Below are 18,183 nucleotides of genomic sequence, written 5' to 3'. Positions count from 1 at the left end.
GTGTGCGTAGGAAGAACATTTGTGAATTGAGGTGGGTAGATGGGGGACTTAATTAAATCTCATAAACCCGCACCACATAGGAAGAGGAAGCAGAGGCAAGTTCTCTCCACTCAACTCTGAGAATATGCAGCCATACGGGGGTTTGGGCCAGTATGCCAGGGAAACGCTCACAAAAGCAGAGCTGGATCGTGAAGTTCACGGTGGAGCTTGCATTGCAACTATTTCCACTTTGTCTCAGTAACAGCAGAGACAAAACGCAGATTTTTTTTGCTTTTGTGTTCATAGCTTACTGCCTTGCCATACCTCACAAGTGCCCAGAGTTTCCTATGCCTGTTTTCAGGGACTAAAATAGACCAGAGCATCTGACCCATACCTCATAACTTGTACAACCCAATCCTGATGCTCATAGCACTGCAGTATTCACTTTATCAGCAAGGTGAGTTTGAACCCAAAATGTACCCAAGCTGTACCCAAAACACTGGATGCTATGAAGGCGGATAATAGGCCGGCAGGTTCTCTTTGACAGTAAAGAATCACTGAGGAATTTTGTATGGACTGTCAATGTCTCAGTAATTGATTTAAATACAGCAGCAGGGCATACGCAGAACAAAATGAACACAAATAATTTGTCTTGTTTGTTTTGTCCACGTCATTTGCATATATTTAGGTGCTTGGATGAAAAGGTGACTATACTGCTGTCAGTCAGAGGCCAGTCACTTGAATGCTGCTTTAAATAAAACAGATGGTGTTAGTCTTCTCTGGCCTTCTCCTGTCTAGTCATATGAAGTTAAGAGATACCGAAACCCAGAGAGTCAGAAATGAGGCATCACGGCAAGTGTCACGGTCATCTCTAAAACAACGGGCCCAACTGAAAAATGAAGAAACAGAAGGAATAGATGTGTTTTCATTGGGTCAGGTCCCAAAGGTCCCAAAGAAAAATTCTCTTTGGAGCCAGAGCTTTTTTCTGCAGACACCCTGTCCCCTCCCTGCCCCAACTCCTTGAGAAGTTTGCCTGCCTCCTGGCTCGCCTGCCCCCTTTCCTCCCATTTCTTCTCTTTGGGAAGAGAAAGTATGCCATTCTTTGTCTTTGGAAAGGCTATGAGAGGGAGAGCCAGGCAAACATGATGGTCCCTCTGAAACACCACAGTCCCTCTCCGCTCTACAGACGTGCGGTACAGATATAATGGCTTCCCATTCCGTCTCTGTCACACAATTATTTTCCCTCCGCTAGTCGCTGGGCGCGAGGGCTAATTAATTTTCACACATTGGCTTTTCTTCATTAAGAAGGCGATTATACCAGCTGTCGGGCGATCTGACTCTTTGTTATGTTGCTTTGCGGAGTCCTGCCCCATGTACAAACAAATTAAGCTGGATTTCCATGGGACTTTTGTGACAATGTCAATTTTGTGTGCAATGTTTGAAACAGACTGCAACGTCTGAAAATGGACTTTTTTTTTAAATCAATTTTCATTTAAAGTCGGTGAGCTGGTATGCTGCATTGGTCCACTGAAAGATGTTACTGCATTCCCTTTGGGTTTCTGCATAACAAGGAAGTATCATTTAGGGACAGAGGATTACAGCTCGATATGGTGGAACGGCATTGAAAGAGCTTTACATCTTTTATGCCCCGGCTCACGGAAGCACATGCTGGTTTCCCTCCGTCTCATGGCCTCGGTATTCTAACAGGAGCCCACCACGGTGGAGATGCACGTCTACATTCACTTCATCACTCAGCAGCAGTGAGGGATTATGGGAATTCATTACAGATGATGAATTGGTGGTGAGTACTATCCTGCAGGGATCGGACTCATGACTAGGACACCTCTCATCTTCTCTCACTCTTTTTTTGGGTCTTTTTTTCTCTCTCTCTCTCTGTCTTTATTTGCCATGCATTTATTTAATGCTCAATCAAAAGCCTCCATTTAACTTACAGTGATGGCATGAGAGACAAGGCCAATAGGGAATGCAAACAGTTGAGGTGAGGGGGAATGATCAGGTGATGTTTCATCACAGCACGCCGTTCAACTCGCTACACCAGAGCTTTGAATTTTCTGACTGGTCTAGAGTAAAGTCTGTCCCTTACTGGCCAGATATATGTCCTTTCTCACCATGTTAACACCCTGAACGGGGAGCAATTATCATCAGCTCTGATGCTCCGCAGCACAGAGCGAAGATTCACACTTGTTATAACAGCAACATCTCACAATCTTCCCTGAGTCTGACATTTCATAACATTATGGTATTCATCATTAGTAATGTATTAATAATGTATTCAATTAATCATATAGTGAATGTACATTACACAATTTCATGTAATGTACAATTTCTTCAGCAAAATAGTTCACACTTCACGTATTATACATTTACTCAGCTGGACGCTAACTGAAGCAGGTTTATTCAAGCAGCAGAATTCTGCATTCAGAATAAGTGTCTTGCTTTACAGTATAACAGTAGCGCCCCCTCCTGGACTCAAACCTGCAACCTCCGTGTTTACAGGTCCAGCTCCATAACGACCGCGCCGCGCGCCGCGCAGCAGCAGGTCCTTGTGAATCTCTGTGCCGCTCATGCTTTTTCTAGGCTAATTAAACGTCTCTGCAGCTTGTTGTCACTTACAAGTGTTGCACAGCACAGAGAAGCAAAAGGGTAATTAGATTAGCCACTCATCCTTTTCCGTTTTCCTGGAAATAGCTGACCTGACTATAAAGACTATTCATGTATCGTTAACGCACCGTGGTCTGAATTAGCATGCAAATGTAAACATTCTGATCTGTTAAGAAATGCTAATGAGCAATAGTGCTCGCTGCATGTACCTGGTAGATTAAACTCCAGGTCTCCCAGGAAAACTAGGGGTGTGTTGGAGGTTTATTTGGCCATTTAATGTGTGAATATAGAAGAGGTGCTTCTAGGAAAACAACAGGATGCTAATTAATGGGTCCCAAGGGGACAGGGGCAAAAAAAAAGCCTGTAAACATATTCATTTTACATGATTCTCTTTAACAGAAAGGTCGCAGAGGTACCATGTTAGGCATTTGTGGCTATCTTCCTTCAGGCTAATGTTGACTAGACTAAAGAGTGCTACAGTATTTGAAATGGGTATTACAAACTTATTAAGACACGGTAACAACATCCAGGTATGAAACTATGATGCACACACATACAATAAAAATGCGAGACACGATGTTACTGATTATGTGACTTGCATGATCATATTACCCCTAAACCGTAAAGGATCGCTACTGACATTTTTCAGACTTTGTTAAGTTTATTGTACTTGCATGGATTGGCCAGGATACGTTATGGGGTAGCAGTGTAGCATAGTGGTAAGGAGCAGCGTTTGCATCTGAAAGGTTTCTGGTTTGATTCCCCACTGCGGCACTGCTGCTGTAACCTTGGGCCAGGCACTTAACCTACAATTGCCTGAGTAAATATTCAGCTTTACAACTGGATAACATGCAGAAAATGTAATCTATTCAAGTCACTTTGGATAAGCGTGTCTGCTAAATGCCAATAATGTAGTGCAATGTAATGTACTTCAAACCAACTGTATGCTTGCATGTAACTTTAATTACGTAGGTAACTAACATGTAATACCATTTATGGAATATGTATGAAAACTTTTAAACATAAAGGTGGGATATAACATATTGTATTAATCCTAAATAAGCCTCTGCCTAAAACCTACAACACATCTGCAAATGTAAACACTACCAGGTATGGAAAATATGTACTTGCATAACAGTGCTGGCTTGCAGGAGTTCATTACTTGTACAGCTACAATATAATAACAGTTTTATTACTCAAGCGCTAACTGTTTTGAAAAAAAAAAAACAAGCCCAGTGAGTTGCAGTGTATAAGGGCTTTTGTCATGAGCCACGACCCTGACAGCTTTGCCAAAAGTGAAAAATTAGAGTGTCACTCACTGTCTCTGTAAGGCACCCAGTGCATCATTAGCGGACGGAGCACTCCAGACGCTCCCCTACGGGATTAGGTGTTCATAAACGATGATGGCCCCTGTCTGGCCCTTGCCTGATCGCCCGTGTTATTTCAACAGTCTGAGACTGCTTCGGAGATGCTAACCTCGGTCGGGGAGTAAAAATAGCTGTACATTTGTTACAATTACAGCCTAAGGGACCGTCCCTAAATCACTCAGCCCGCAAAAACGTCAGCAAAAGAGCATCCATTTCAGTCAGGGCATAATGACTGGAAGCAGGGATGAAGGTCAATTCTTCTTGGGTGGAAAGTAAATGCCCATAGTTGCTCGAAACACTGATGAATTGTTTTAAACTCTGATAGCGGCAGATAGCCCAGCATTGCTTGCCTGTTACTCTCAGCACTGCGTTAGCTCAATACTGTACTAATGACCTCACACCTCCTCCATGCAGCTGAGGTTCCCCCAAATACAACACATACCCTTCACAGTGTGCCAGAAGCGTGTCAACAGAACATAGGGCCATAGGGCCAAATTTCAGTCTCGAGTCTTAATAGAGACAGTAGCTCAACACAAAATGCTCCTCTTAATTTTGATTAAGCTGCCCTGCGAGTAAGGTTGAGGCACACCTACCATGCACTTAATAACCTATTTGCCATAACAGACCCTTTAAACCTCCTTTGAAGTCTGTGACTTAGTCTGTTGAATGCAGAAAATCTGTTTTCATCAAAGGTGATCTATCCTGCACCGGCACTGACCACACTGCAAAGCTTTCCTCACAGTATTGACCCAAGCAATCTGATACTTACTGGATACACTGGGCAAGTCAGAGCCCCTGTGCGAAAACCCATGAACGATCACTCAGCTGGACACTTAAATTACCCAGAGTGCAACGTGTGTCAGTGAGGCAAACTTGGTCCTCACCTGGAATGCAGTTTGGCTGTTGTAGTTCTTGATCTCCTTATTCGCCCCTCGAAACAACAGAACCCTGGCGCAGCTATCCTGAAAAAAGGAGAGACACAAAAGGTTTCAGCAATGAATTCAATTACAGGATTCTTCCACGGCAATTTCAAATGAACGCCTTCCTTTGTATGCAGAAGCGTGATGCAAAAAAAAAAAAGACACCATTTAAAATAGACAGCCCTCTAGCTCTTCACTTATCTTGCAATACACCGGCTCACATCAAATATCCTTGGCATTTACAACAGTTTAGGTAATTTCCAGCAGGAGGAATGTGTGCGGGAAATAATGAAAATGCTGGGCCTGCAAAGCAATTGTATTAATTTCTCTATGGACTCTCCGGTACACACCATTACCTGAGCCAGGGCACTTGGTAATGAAAGGCTCCTCTCTCTGCACACACTTTGAGAAGCCCCCATTAAAACGCCATTAGCTCCATAGCAGGCCTGTCCTCCCACTCGTCCCCCCATTCAGAAGAGGATATTAACTAGATAACATGTAGGCGACACACAGGCACTGTGCTGGAAAGACTTTTCCCTCAAAACATCACTAGCGTTTAACCACTGTGGCAATGGGGAGAAAAAAAAAAGAATGATACATTGGATGCTGTAGTCTGCATTGATTCCTTAGCCACCACTGTGGACTTGATGATCATTCCCCGAAGTGAATTTGTCACTGGCCGTTATTCAGAATGTAGTTTTTAATTATCATATCGGGACAGAAAAAGCAATAAAAGGACATGGAATATGAAGTCAGATGGTGGTAATTGAAAGAGATTTATAACAAGTTGAAGGTTTCATCTACTGCTGATGACCTGAGGCAAATACGCGGCTGTCACATTCGATGAATTTGTCCGACTCTGCAGCATGTCTGAGACATACAAGTGACGTTCACGTTTAATGAGCTCTGACTGATTGATAGGCAGCGCCCAGCTAATTTAACTGCTGCTAGTAGATATAACCATGCAATTCAGTCAAAGTGATGCTTGAAACTGGCATTACCAGGAAAAATTTCAGTAGGTCTACAACAACACGCAACTATTCAACTAAGTAGTGACAGCAGCAACACACTGCCCACAAGTTTGGCTAACACAGACAGTTGCCCATGCATCAGGTTGAACCTCCACTCCCTGGATTCAATACCCTGTGGATGAACAGTGCCTAATCCCTGGCATTTATTGTCCATGTAGTAAAGGCACATAGAATGTGCTAGCACAGACTGTGGGAGACGAATGTGCATTCAGAAGGAAAATGGAGGGATGGCAGGAATAGGGGGTTTCCGGCATGCTGTAGGCCTTTACAAAAGGTCCAACTAAATGACAATGAGTCCAGATCTCCCTGGCAGCTTTCTCTCAATCTCTCGTCTTTTCCCTCATCTATTTCACCCTATCTCCCTCTCTCTCCATCGCCTGTCGTTCAGTCTTATCTCCCTCTTTCCCCCCCCTCTCTCTCTGTCGTCTCTGCCTGCGTTCTCTGTGGCAGTCTCTCCATCGCTCTCGCTCTCCCCCCAACTCGCTCTGTCATGGCTGTCGTAATTAGCAGGCAGGCCCTCTGCTGGGACCAATTAGACCCAAAGAGCAGACTCTGGCTGGAGCGCCATACATCTTCAGCCCAACAGAGGTGCTGCAGCCACTTGAGCTGAGATCACAGAGTGAGCTGGAGATCCTGAGAGAGAGAAAGGGAGAGGGAGGCCGAGGACTGAATTTAATGAGCCTCCTACGAAAAAATAAGGAGAAATAAACCCTCAGCTTGGTGTAGGATTCAGAATTTGCGCTCGCATGAACAAAAGAAAAATAATAAACAAAACACAAAGAGGAAAGATGTTCGCTGTGTACCGCACCTGTTCGGGAAACAACCACACTGCAAGAGCAGCGCAAACTGCGCATCACTTCCAGAGCTTCACTTGCTGGTCAAGCATTAAAAGCCGTTAACGGCTCGTATCGATCACAAGTCGTCTCCCTACGCGAGAGGAGAAATCGCAGGTGAGACTCCCTTCCTCCTTTCCCATCCTTCCCCTGAGAGCCAGCCTTCTGCTGTCCCAACACTACAAGAAGACTCCACACACGAGACATGTCGATCTACACTGTGCGACCGTCGGTTTTAAAAACATTCCCGACAGAAACGTAATTAACATAACAGAAAAGTCATGCCTAAGTGCATATTTTTCAATTTCTGAAGAAACAAACAGAGGCATTGCTGTGTATGAATGCATGGGCTTATTATCTGTGAACAATATAACTGCTCCATGTACTGCTACTGATATTAAAGTATAACCTTTCTGAAATGTTGTGAAATGTTATTTACTCAATATTCTGCTGTGTAGGATATATAAGCTGTGCAGGTGGGCATTTGGTAAGCAAATGAATAGTACAATCTGTGTACTGTGCTGTGTGGCCTGTGCTCCATAGTAAACTCAAAGAACATCTGCCGATGTTTCTTCCTGCTGCCATTGCCTCATGTCTCTTCGACGGGTCTGCATTTTCTGGTTTGACAGAGAAGCGCTGGCAATCTGTTCAGCGCTAATCAGGAGTATCAGATTTGTCTGATTACAGTCAACACACAATGTAGAAGAAAAGCTACTCTGCTGGGACTGTTTAGTGTGCTGGTTTAATTAGTCAAAACAGAGGCAGACAAGATTAATTAGATACTGTATTTGAATAACTATCTGCACCCAGTTCTGGTGAATTACATGGTTGGATTGATCATGATCCAAGCATCCAGACACACAGCACAACACTGGTATAACACAATTTAAAGTGGTCAGGAGGAGCCCAGTTCTGCAGTACTGTGCCAAAAACACCCCGAGGAAAAAGTTTGCTAAAAAATTCAAAGAGATGATGAGAATCTTCACTAGCACATTGATGCCAGTCTTTTAACCAAAAAAAGCAGGCCTCAAAGACAGGAAATAATATGGAAACTAACCTTAAGCTAGTGAGGCAGGGTGGTAGAGATTGGGTCTAATACCACAGACATATGATGAAGTCATAGCGTTTCCTGGGAGATTAGCAGCATACCACAGTTTCCTGAAGAAAGAGGGAGCTTTGGCATCAACAATGTGTGAATCTCACACTTTGTATTTGAAAATTTGACCCTTATGAAGAAATTATGATGAAAGTAATACAAATGCAAAATATCCACTACAATGTGACTATCCCTGCAACTGCCTCTCAACAAAAACTTGAACTAGTTAGCAGAGCTGTAAAAGAATTCTAGAGAATGCATACAGTGCCCTCTTGTGGTCACAGATGACACTACAGACTCAGGCAGAAAAAAAAGAGTTGACGAAACAACTGCTGCAACGTTTGAAGCCAACTTTCAAAAATAAAACATGAACAAAACCTCTTAAAATGAGTTTTATGAATAATAAAAATCTATCTGTATTAATATAAAAAAGCACTCTGTAGATTTCTACCCAAATTCCACCCAAAATATGAAGCCATTAGAGGCTTAATAACCATTTTGGTTATTGCACTAAATTATTTTTTCCTTAAGCAAGATTAAGAGAGCGGGAGACTTTCTGATAATAAAAGGGGAGTGTGCTGCATTATATTACAACCTGTGATTCTTAACCTCAAGCCAGTCTTTTTCTGACAAACATTATTACCTTATTAGTCATGATTATTCATTCCTGCAGAGTAGTGACTTCACCAGTCAAAAATACTGTAGAAGATCTAAAAGTGATTAAGCTCCATTATTAAATGGACCTAATCAGGGAAGGTTTTACTTGCTCTTAATTGGCATGCACCAATTATCAGTAATGTGAAATGAAAAGCTCTTTCCTGTTGCATTCTGGGAGACATTGTGCCAGCCTGTCTGGATCCTCCACCAATGACTGTTCTCTCCATGCATTATTCAGATTAACTTCACAATCAAATATGTAATTTGCATTAGTCAGCCCCGTGTCTTCTGGAGAAATGAAGTCTGTTCCAATTAAAAATGCACCCGGGGGGTAAATTTAAGGCAAGTCAAAGTGACACCCTGAACACATGTTTGAGGCTCATTTTACATTGGGCGGACTGTAATTGTGGTGGAACCGAATTTGGGAGCAGTGATAGAGACTTGCCAGCTGGTAATGGAAAGGGGGACAGATGTCTCAGAGTGGCTCTCTCCTCCAGGTCGATAATCGCGACTCTCCGTGGTCTCTGATAACAACACGTGGAGCGAGACAAGCCCGATTTGACTGGGATTCATTCTTTCACTGCTGTGAGTGGCTGAACAGCCCTTTCAGAGAGAAAAGAGCAAGACATGGACAGAGATGAGGAAGACGGAGCTGGGCGTGTCCCTGACAGTGGGCTCATCTTCCTGGCCAGGCTTCTTAGACCCATTTACATTTACTTATTTGGCAGACACTTTCATCCAAAGTGACTTACAAGTGAGGCAGAATACAGCACAAGCAAAAAACCATATAAGGAGTCAACAATGTTAGAAGATCCCTGTGTCTCCCCATTAGGAGAGGACCAATCAGAAAGCTCCTACCAATCACTACGGTGGGTCGTGTCTCACCAGCACGGCCTCGATCCCGATGTCATCCTGAAGCCGGTCACCACAGTCTGCTCCCTCTGCAGCTGCACACCCTCCGTCACAAAGCATTCTGCTCCTGCCCTCCTCCGAACACCACGCCTGGTCCCCCCGGTGCTGCCGGCATTGATCACCTCATTGGTCGATGGCTTGAGTGACTGCGGTCTGATCAATGGCCGCTCTGCTCAGTGTACCGAAGACCCCCGCTCCGTGCGGATTACTGTCATTATACCGATGGCCGGCTTTACCTCCAGCCCCCACCTGTAATTACCCTCTGTGGCTGCCCAATCAGGTTTCTGTCACCCTGCTCTCTGCCAGCGTCCTCGGGATCGATAGACACCGCGGTCGCTTCGACTCCACCCCCGCCTCCAGTCTGGCCTTTCGGAGGGACTGTCATTTTTTGGAAGTGGCAGAGGGACCCAGGACTGGGGAGAATTCAATCCAATTTTAAAAGGATAAAAGTTAGTTTTCTCTCCATTTCACAATTTTAAGCACCTTGCCAAAATGCCTGACCATTGGGGACTAAAGTGCACTCTCACCACATCTGTACACTATACAACAGAGTAAAGAGGAGTAATTGGTCAAGTTGAAATGTATCTGTTCATTTATGATGAGTCTACTTTGTGATGCATGTGACTAAAGTATTTCCATGTCCAGCTCCGTCTGCAGAAGGCTCTTTTGCGATATGGGGGGTGGGAAGGCTCCGGTTCACTGGAGCGCTAGCAGCCGGGAGACTGTCCATCTGTGTGAATGAGGGTGTCAGGGGACGAGGAGGCCCTCAACAACCCGAATGCAGCTCACCCATCTGCCACAAAGCTGCCTCTGAGCCGCACCACCGAGGGAGCGCTGGGTCTGCGGCACAGAACGCAAAACACTCACTCACACACTCACTCATTCTCTATCACCCTCGCATACACTCACTCATTCTCTATCACCCTCACTCACATACTCACTCACTCATTCTTGATTAACCTCACACAGTCACTTACTTATTCACTATCACCCTCACTCACATACTCACTCACTCATTCTTTATTAACCTCACTCACACTCACTCACTCACTTTCAGCCTCACTTATTCATTTCAACCACTACCCTTCCTCCTTCCTCCCTCAACCACTAATTTACGTAGTGACTGAGTAACTGACTGGCTCACTCACACACACACTGTTTTCCCCATCATACCCTGGTTCAGGAATTTACTTGCGCATCAAACTACTCCACACCACAGAAGCCAACAGCCACTACATTTGTGAGCCATCCCGGCTCAGACACACATCCCATGGCAATTCAACAGAGCCAACAGGGGCCTTGATTGCCAGATGACAGCAATAAAGGTAACTTCTAAGGTGACTTGGACAACAATTCCATTATTTACAGTGAATAGAGACATATTTTTACAGGCTGTTATCAGATAGCAACACCTGTAATCTTTGCATACCATTTTATATTCTGACAAGAGAAATGTCGCTGTATCCAGATCAGTATCATCTGCCCTGTGCCGGCTGAAACAATAGTGTATGAGAGCAGCATATGGCCCAGACCAACTTTTACTGAACCCAAAACCCCTCACGCCAGGTCAGCCATATGCTACTGTGCGTATAACAGCTTCACTTTTCTAAATGGCAATTTACATGAGCTTTTCCTTCTAATCGCTTTGCAAATGACTTGGCACATCCCACGGAAGAACGGAATGACCAAAATTAAAAATTATTTGGCTAATTAGGGCAATTTTCCTGGGTTGCATCAGCTGTCCCGCTGGGATGTATTTCGGGTCGAATGTCGCCCTCGGTCCGCGCGAAACCTTTCTCGGAGACGCGGGATATTTGCATGTGGTCGGAAGCTGTTCATAACAGAGCTCACTGGCTCTCATGCGATGTCACATTCCATCGGGGATCTGGGTGGCTTTAAAGGGGACTGCTTCGCACCCAAGGCTGAATGTCACAGTAATTCTTCTCTATAACAACCGTCCTGGAGTTCACAAAGGCTAAAATTACCATTTGGCTCCAGCATCACGTACACAGAAAACAAGAACGTGCTGTTTGCGTGATGCCATTCTGAGAGGGTTGCGTACCCTTGAACCCCGTTGTATTCTACTGCAGATTTCCTCAGCACCAAGCGGCTGCATTACATCACATTACAGTGCATGATAATAACTCAACAGAAGCACATTGCTGTGTTCTCAAACTGTATTCACTGGGATTACGATCAATACAGATATATGAGCTCCTCCGCCTATAGTTATTGCACTGGCAGTGACTAAGTTAAAAATCGCCAATATCAGGAAATATAGCGAGCACTTTAGAAAAGACAAGAGATTCCATTTACATCAAATGACAGCAACCTGATTCTGGTGCACCCATGGACAAGGAGAACATAAGCCGCTCCTCTTGCAAATCCAAAGAGAGAGTAAACTACCCCTCTGCCACCTCCTTAGGATAGAAGTGAATGCCTTGCGGCTTGTATGCAATATCGATGCCTCACCTGTACAAGTGTAGCTCTACAGAGCCACACTGCAGGTCATTGAGCCTGACTGCTGTCAGCAGAACAGGCTCCATGTTGCCACAGGGGACGTTCTGAGGGATAGCATGGCTTCTGCAACTGGGCCTAGTTTACCACTGATGCCCCTGGGCACTACAGTTTATCTGACATCACCAGCTGGGGCTAGGGCTAGGGGGTGGGCCCTGTGTGAGGGATGTATCAGTCAGTTGTATCAGTCACTGCGGGGGGGCTTCACTTGACTCAACTGCGTCCTAACCAGTAGCTGCGCAGAGCTAGCGCTCTGGGCAAAGTCAGCAGTTGCCAGCTTCCTCTGGTTTGCAAAGACAGGAGAGTCCTCTGTGCATGCCAGCAGGAAAGCTCAGTTTGGGATGAGGGCAATGGCCATCGATTCCCTCCCCAGCACTGTCAGTGACAACCTCTGAGGGGAGAGGGTAGGGTAGGGTGGGATGAGGGAAACAGAGGGAGTGGTAAAGGAGGGAGGAGGAAGAGCGAGAGAGAGGAAGGGAGGAGGAAAATAGGGGGAGAGGAAAAAAGAAAGAAAAGGTATGGTTGAGAAGGAGGGAAAGAGAAAGATATATAGGGAGAGGTAGACAGACAGGGGGGAGAGAAGGAAGGACAGGGCAGAAGGAAGGGACAGCAAAAATGCATGCTGGGGAATACCTCTTCTTGATGCCAATGAGGTGGTGTCTAAAATATCAGCATCTGTCCTATACATGCTAGTTGTTTTAAGGGCAGACATAACAGCTTACAGAAACACCAGGTCAGAAAGCTCCGTAAGCTTGGCAAAGGTAACTCCAGCTTCTCAGGATCACAAGTCAGCTTCAACTAAAATATAACCTCCTTTTATTCAAACAGTCTAGACTGGAAAGCTATGCACTTAATTTCACCTGATTTATGAAAGCAAATTGATCCATTTTTAACCCACATCATAAATACCAACAGCATTAGTCTACTGCAAATTTTATTCATGGAAATTGCCCTTGTGTGATTAATCTGTTGACCATCAATCCATCTTTGAGACACTGGCAATATCTTCCTGTGAGCCAAACTACATCTTTGAAAAAAAAATACCAATGCCAACTCAGACCATTGAGGTCATTATTATTCAACCGAGAGGGGAAAGAGCCAGCTCGGTAGCAGATTGCAGATAGCACCTAACAGCAGATCCCGATCAGGATAAACAGCATATCGCTGTACTCCTGAGCACCCACGAATACCCGTGAAGGGCCTCAAGAGGACCAAAGAGAGCTGAACTCCATCCCCTCACTGCAGGCACAGGTCTCTTCCTGACAGTATGGTATGTGCAGAAGAAGAAGGGTCTGACCGGTGGCTGCGAAAAGGAGTTTGTGAGGGAGACCATGGCAAATCCTCTCTCACTCCCCTCTCGGGTGCTCGGAGCGCCAGGATGAGAGAGGCGTGGGCGGACCCTAGCCGCTAAAGGGCCGCGGCAGATCAAAGGAGAGCGAGGACCCTCTGTCCGCCAGCGACTTCCATGAGTCAGAGCTCTCCAGTTCACCCTTGAAGGCCGCGAGCGCAACACCGTCCAGTCTCCCTCTGTTCTTCCTACAACCGTTTTTTTCTAAACTCCATGGCAACGTGAAGAACGTGCCCATGTTAAAGGCCCACGGTTAACCTGCTAGACACTACAGCACAATCTAAGCTCTACACAGTAGTCATTTTCTTGGCAGGCGCTGTGATCCAGGAAAAGTTATGCAGTAAATACCAACACCAACAATACACTTTCCACGTTCTTTTTTAGGTCTCCTTACACTTACAACTAGATGCTTGACTGAAGAATTCTATATTAAGCATGTCACTCAAGGGTGGAAAAAATGACGTTCCATCCAGGATTCAAACCCACAATCCTCTGGCATTCAGCATGGCCCCTGCCTGCGAGGTGAAAGCAGCCCTCCACCTTACCTGGTTGTAGAGGGCGCAGACGTGCAGCGCGGTGTTCCCCGAGGCGTTCTGCGCGCTCATGTCCGCTCCGTAGAACAGGAGGTGCTCCAGGTGCTGCACGTGTCCGTGGCGACAGGCCTGCGGAGAGACAGCGGTACAATTAGGGCTCATTAGCCTCGTTAGCCCTGCGGGGGGAGTCGGAGAGCTGCTCGGAAAACAGGGCGGGGCCGTGTCAGTGGGCTGTGTTAAGGTGTGTGAGGGTCTAGCGTATTTCCCTGACACCAGACGCAAAGCCATTGGTGTCTGACACTGGTGTCTGGTGTCTGGGCCACGTGGGAGGGTGTTGATTGCTGCTGCCCAGTTGGAGCAAGTGCCTGCTCCCCGGACAGCAAATGACATGGGTAGATCACCCCATCGGATCTAAGAAGCAGAAAGGCTTAGTCTACAAAGTCTCCCCCTCAAACAACGTGTCATGCACAGTCCTTCCCATTCACTCTGCCCTGCTGTAAGCGTTGAGCTGGGCCTGCACCTGCTTTTACCATCAGAGGTGAAACAGATGCATGATTTCCCTCTCGCCCTTACTGCAGGTGCGATCTGACAGCTCAACCGCATTCCTCCAGCCCTGAATCCATAAAGAATCAGGGTGTCACTGAGAGCGCTGGGATCAGGGCCAGCAGGTCCCGCTCGTAGCCCCAGGAACCCCAGCTGACACTGCCCCTGAGGGCTGGACAGGCCTCATCTCCAGACTGCAGCCCAGCTGCTGTGAACCCAGGGACTCGAGGCTGGAGACCTGTAGGCTGTACAGAAGCCCTTTAGTGAACTACTGGCTCCCTCCTGGAAACCAGGCAAAGGGACGGCCAAGGGCCAGCAGAGCAAATGGCAGCAGATGCTGCGGCACACCAGGACTGGAGCGACCAATCCTTTTTTTTATTTTTAGCTTTAGCAGTAGTAATCTACTGACTGATAGAACAGAGGATAAGAAGGTATGTGTTCCTGCATGTGTGTACATGTATGCATGTGTGCACTTGTGTTTGAGAAAGTGTGTGTGTGTGTGTGTGAGAAAGAGACTTTTTTGTTCATTTATGACTAACACAGCACATGTATATGAGAGTGCTCGCATGCATGTGTGCATACAGAAAGTAGAGCCAGTGGATCAGTAGGTAACTGCTGGTTTCTGTTCTCCCGTCCAGCCCCTCTCCTCTCCTCCGCTCTGGAGCATGGATCACGTGGGAGGCTCTGCACATACAACCTCTCAGCCCACTCAAATCTTCCCTGACTACCAGCACCAGCACTGTGTCTGCAGAATGGAGACAAGGAGTAAAACCTCCTTATGCTTTCAGTGGGGTGTGTCATCATCATCATCATCATCATCACCATCATACTTAAATTATCATCATCATTGCAATCGTTTAGTCATATTTATTCACAATATCCTCGGGGGGGTCAACACCTTTACTCTTGTGTCCAGATGTGTTCCCTAGCCCAGACTTCCAGTGCAAGTTTGAATGTATTGAAATGCAATATGCAAAACAATTCCTATGAATGCATTTCAATTGTCTGGAAATGGTTTCTGCTGTATTAATATGAATAATTATAACGATGAACGTTCCCAGGCACATTTTACACTATGGATTCTGCACTTTATTATCCTCTGCAAGCCTAAGTAAATGAATATAATGAAATGCAATGCAAATGTACTTTCACAGTCATCACTGCTTCCTCAATGGGCCGCATTATTAAATACTCCCCCCAGAATGCAAACAAAGTATAGAGTATAAACCATTACTGAAAAGCCTGACTTTAAAATATTACAATCTATGAAAACAGCAATCCACTGTCCTCAGTCATCAACTAAATCCAATGAACGAAAACTAGTGTAGGGTTGTCCAAACTCTGCATCAAGATTCAATATGACATCAAATAGTGTGTGTTTGCTGTGTTTAAATTCGCTCTGAAGTTCCTCTCTTCTTTATTTGAAATACATTTGGACAAATTTATCAAAACAGAAACATGCAGAGAGGAGTGACCGTGAGAGACAGTGAGGAACAGACAGATAGACGAGAGATAAAGAGAGCGAGAGACAGAGAGAGAGAGAGAGGACAGAGTGGACAGATAGGACACACACACGCGCACACACGCGCGCGCACACACACACACACACACACACACACACACACACACACACACACACACACACACACACACACACACACACACACACACACACACACACCATGGCAGGAGACACCGACCAGAGTCCACCCTCTTTTCACACATCAAAACATGAGGCTGTCAGGGTGTCAAGCACACACTAAATTGCTCTTTAAACCGACACAGTGTTTTTGTCTGGGTGTTACATTTTCTCAGCAACTTCAATCAGTTTCTCAGCTTCAATCAGCAGATTAACAGTAACATTTGTACATCTGTCCCTGGGGTCTTTATTTAGGAAATGAGAGTGTCTATTCTGATCATTGTTATTTACCTCCTTCAGAGCAATATACACAGATTACTTTTCACATCAGAATACTTTGTACATCAGTATTACAGCTGTATGTTTACTGAAGGTTAAGGTATATTCTTTAAGGGGATGAGAGCAGTGCCCCATCCAGCAGGTGAACTCTCAGCTTCCTCGTTATAAGCCCCAGTTATTACACCACACTGCCACCAGCTTGCGCAAAGCTAAATGTTACGAGGATCAGCTGACCGCTGAATCCAATGAATAAAAACCCTTTGGGCCAACTGATTCATAACACGACTGCTGAATGATTTTTTTGTGTCAAATGTAAATCACCAATGACACCTCATACCCTTGCGTTATATAATAAGTTGTTGCTGTTCCATGGTTACATGCGCATATCTTAAGGTCTTATGATTGCAAAAAACCTACAAACCGGCGCATTTGAAACTTACAATAGAGGCATCTTCACTTTTAAATGCCATACTGTGTAACGGCACACTGTTACACTGGGTTTACAGTCCAACCTACAAATGGCATTGCCCCAAAGTATAGACTCCATAGCGTGGATATCTCCTTAGGTAATACAAACGGGAGAAGTATCAGGGGAGGCTTCCCTCTGTGTACAGTGATGTTCATATGAACAGAAAGATTCAAACTGTGAGCCGCTAGTGGCTAATGGGAAAAAAGAGGTATTGCGGGTTTGTTACAGTTTGCTCACCGCAGACTAGTTTGAATACTGTCTAAACTGTCAGTCTTCCTTACATGATTGAGATAGCAGAGTCTGGGCACTGTTCCTGAGAAGTCAATTAAAATAATCTGAACTAGTGTGTCAAATGAAGTTTAGAAGAGGACAAAATACACTGTAAACATGCTGCTATATAAAATCAAAGCAATTACATCAATGAAAATTTGATGTTTCACATATGCAACACATTCTTAACAACTTAATCTTTGCCAGAAAAATAATACAACCTGAAGTAATGTGCTACCCTAGCCCATCTTTGGACATTGCATTTTCTATCATTTATTAATGTGCACACAGTGTGACAGATCAATATGTTTGTTCGGCGAGGGACTGTGAGACTGGGCCATCTGATCTCAGCAATCTCGGGTTTAAAGCCAGGCTGTGCCACCTGCCAGCACCACCCTGTCTTTTGATACCCTCCAGATGGTACCACACACCCACGGCCTCCAACGGCAATTGGCAGTGCAACAGAGAGCGGCCAAGTCCGACCACAGTGAGAGCTGGAACGTGGATGCCAGCACCAGCCTGAATTCCACAGCATTCCGTCCCCCAATGGTATCTTAACTCGGTATCACTTTTGCCATCTTCGCTACAGCGTGTGAACAACGCTAGGCGACAAAGTATAAGAATGGGGATCATGCATAGATTCCATTACGGAGGGAAAACGTTGAAGAAAATGCTGCAAGCACTTTCAGGAATTCAAAGACACTTAAATAATCTTGCTCATTACAGTTGAAAATCACTTTCAACCTCCACACTGTCAAATGATTTTTTCCCCCCTCAGTTTCGTTTCATTTTTTTTTCAGTTTTCAATTTTTCCTGTATAGGTCTTCCCCATTTTCTGAATGATGTGCAGCACTAGAAAAAGCCACTGAAGAGTGTGTCACGGAGGTGAAAAACTAGCCACGCTGTCGCAGGAGCGGTCTCGGTGGACTACAGGAGGGGCTGAGAAAAGGTCTTGAAGAGTGCTTGTGCTACCTGATGGGTATCAAATTGAGAGATTCTTCACCAGACCTCTGCGCCGAGTCACTTGTGGATCATTCCTCTGATCCTCCTTACCACAGAACTGGAACTGATGCCAGCTCTTCAGCACAGTGCTGTTTGAATGGAGACACGAGACTAACCTGCCCAGCAAACATATACAGCAGAAGATACTCCCTCAGTCTGGAAAGGG

At 45.3% G+C, this 18,183-nt stretch overlaps 1 protein-coding gene across 3 annotated transcripts in view; it reads right to left on the bottom strand.

Moving 5' to 3' along the window:
• The window catches only part of LOC118770124 (SH3 and multiple ankyrin repeat domains protein 3-like), a 289,110-nt gene that overhangs the window by 121,365 nt on the left and 149,562 nt on the right, over window positions 1–18,183 (bottom strand). For all 3 annotated transcript variants that reach the window (XM_036517579.1, XM_036517580.1, XM_036517581.1), the window contains 2 exons: window positions 13,828–13,944; window positions 4,853–4,930 (listed from right to left, as the gene is read on the bottom strand). In XM_036517579.1, coding sequence (XP_036373472.1) covers window positions 4,853–4,930; window positions 13,828–13,944 — 195 coding nt within the window. The remainder of the gene's footprint in view (window positions 1–4,852; window positions 4,931–13,827; window positions 13,945–18,183) is intronic.

This window comes from Megalops cyprinoides, chromosome 23 (assembly GCF_013368585.1).
Source record: "Megalops cyprinoides isolate fMegCyp1 chromosome 23, fMegCyp1.pri, whole genome shotgun sequence".
NCBI lineage: Eukaryota > Metazoa > Chordata > Actinopteri > Elopiformes > Megalopidae > Megalops > Megalops cyprinoides.
Note: the sequence above shows the minus strand (reverse complement) of the source record. Positions and strands in the feature narration are given on the sequence as shown.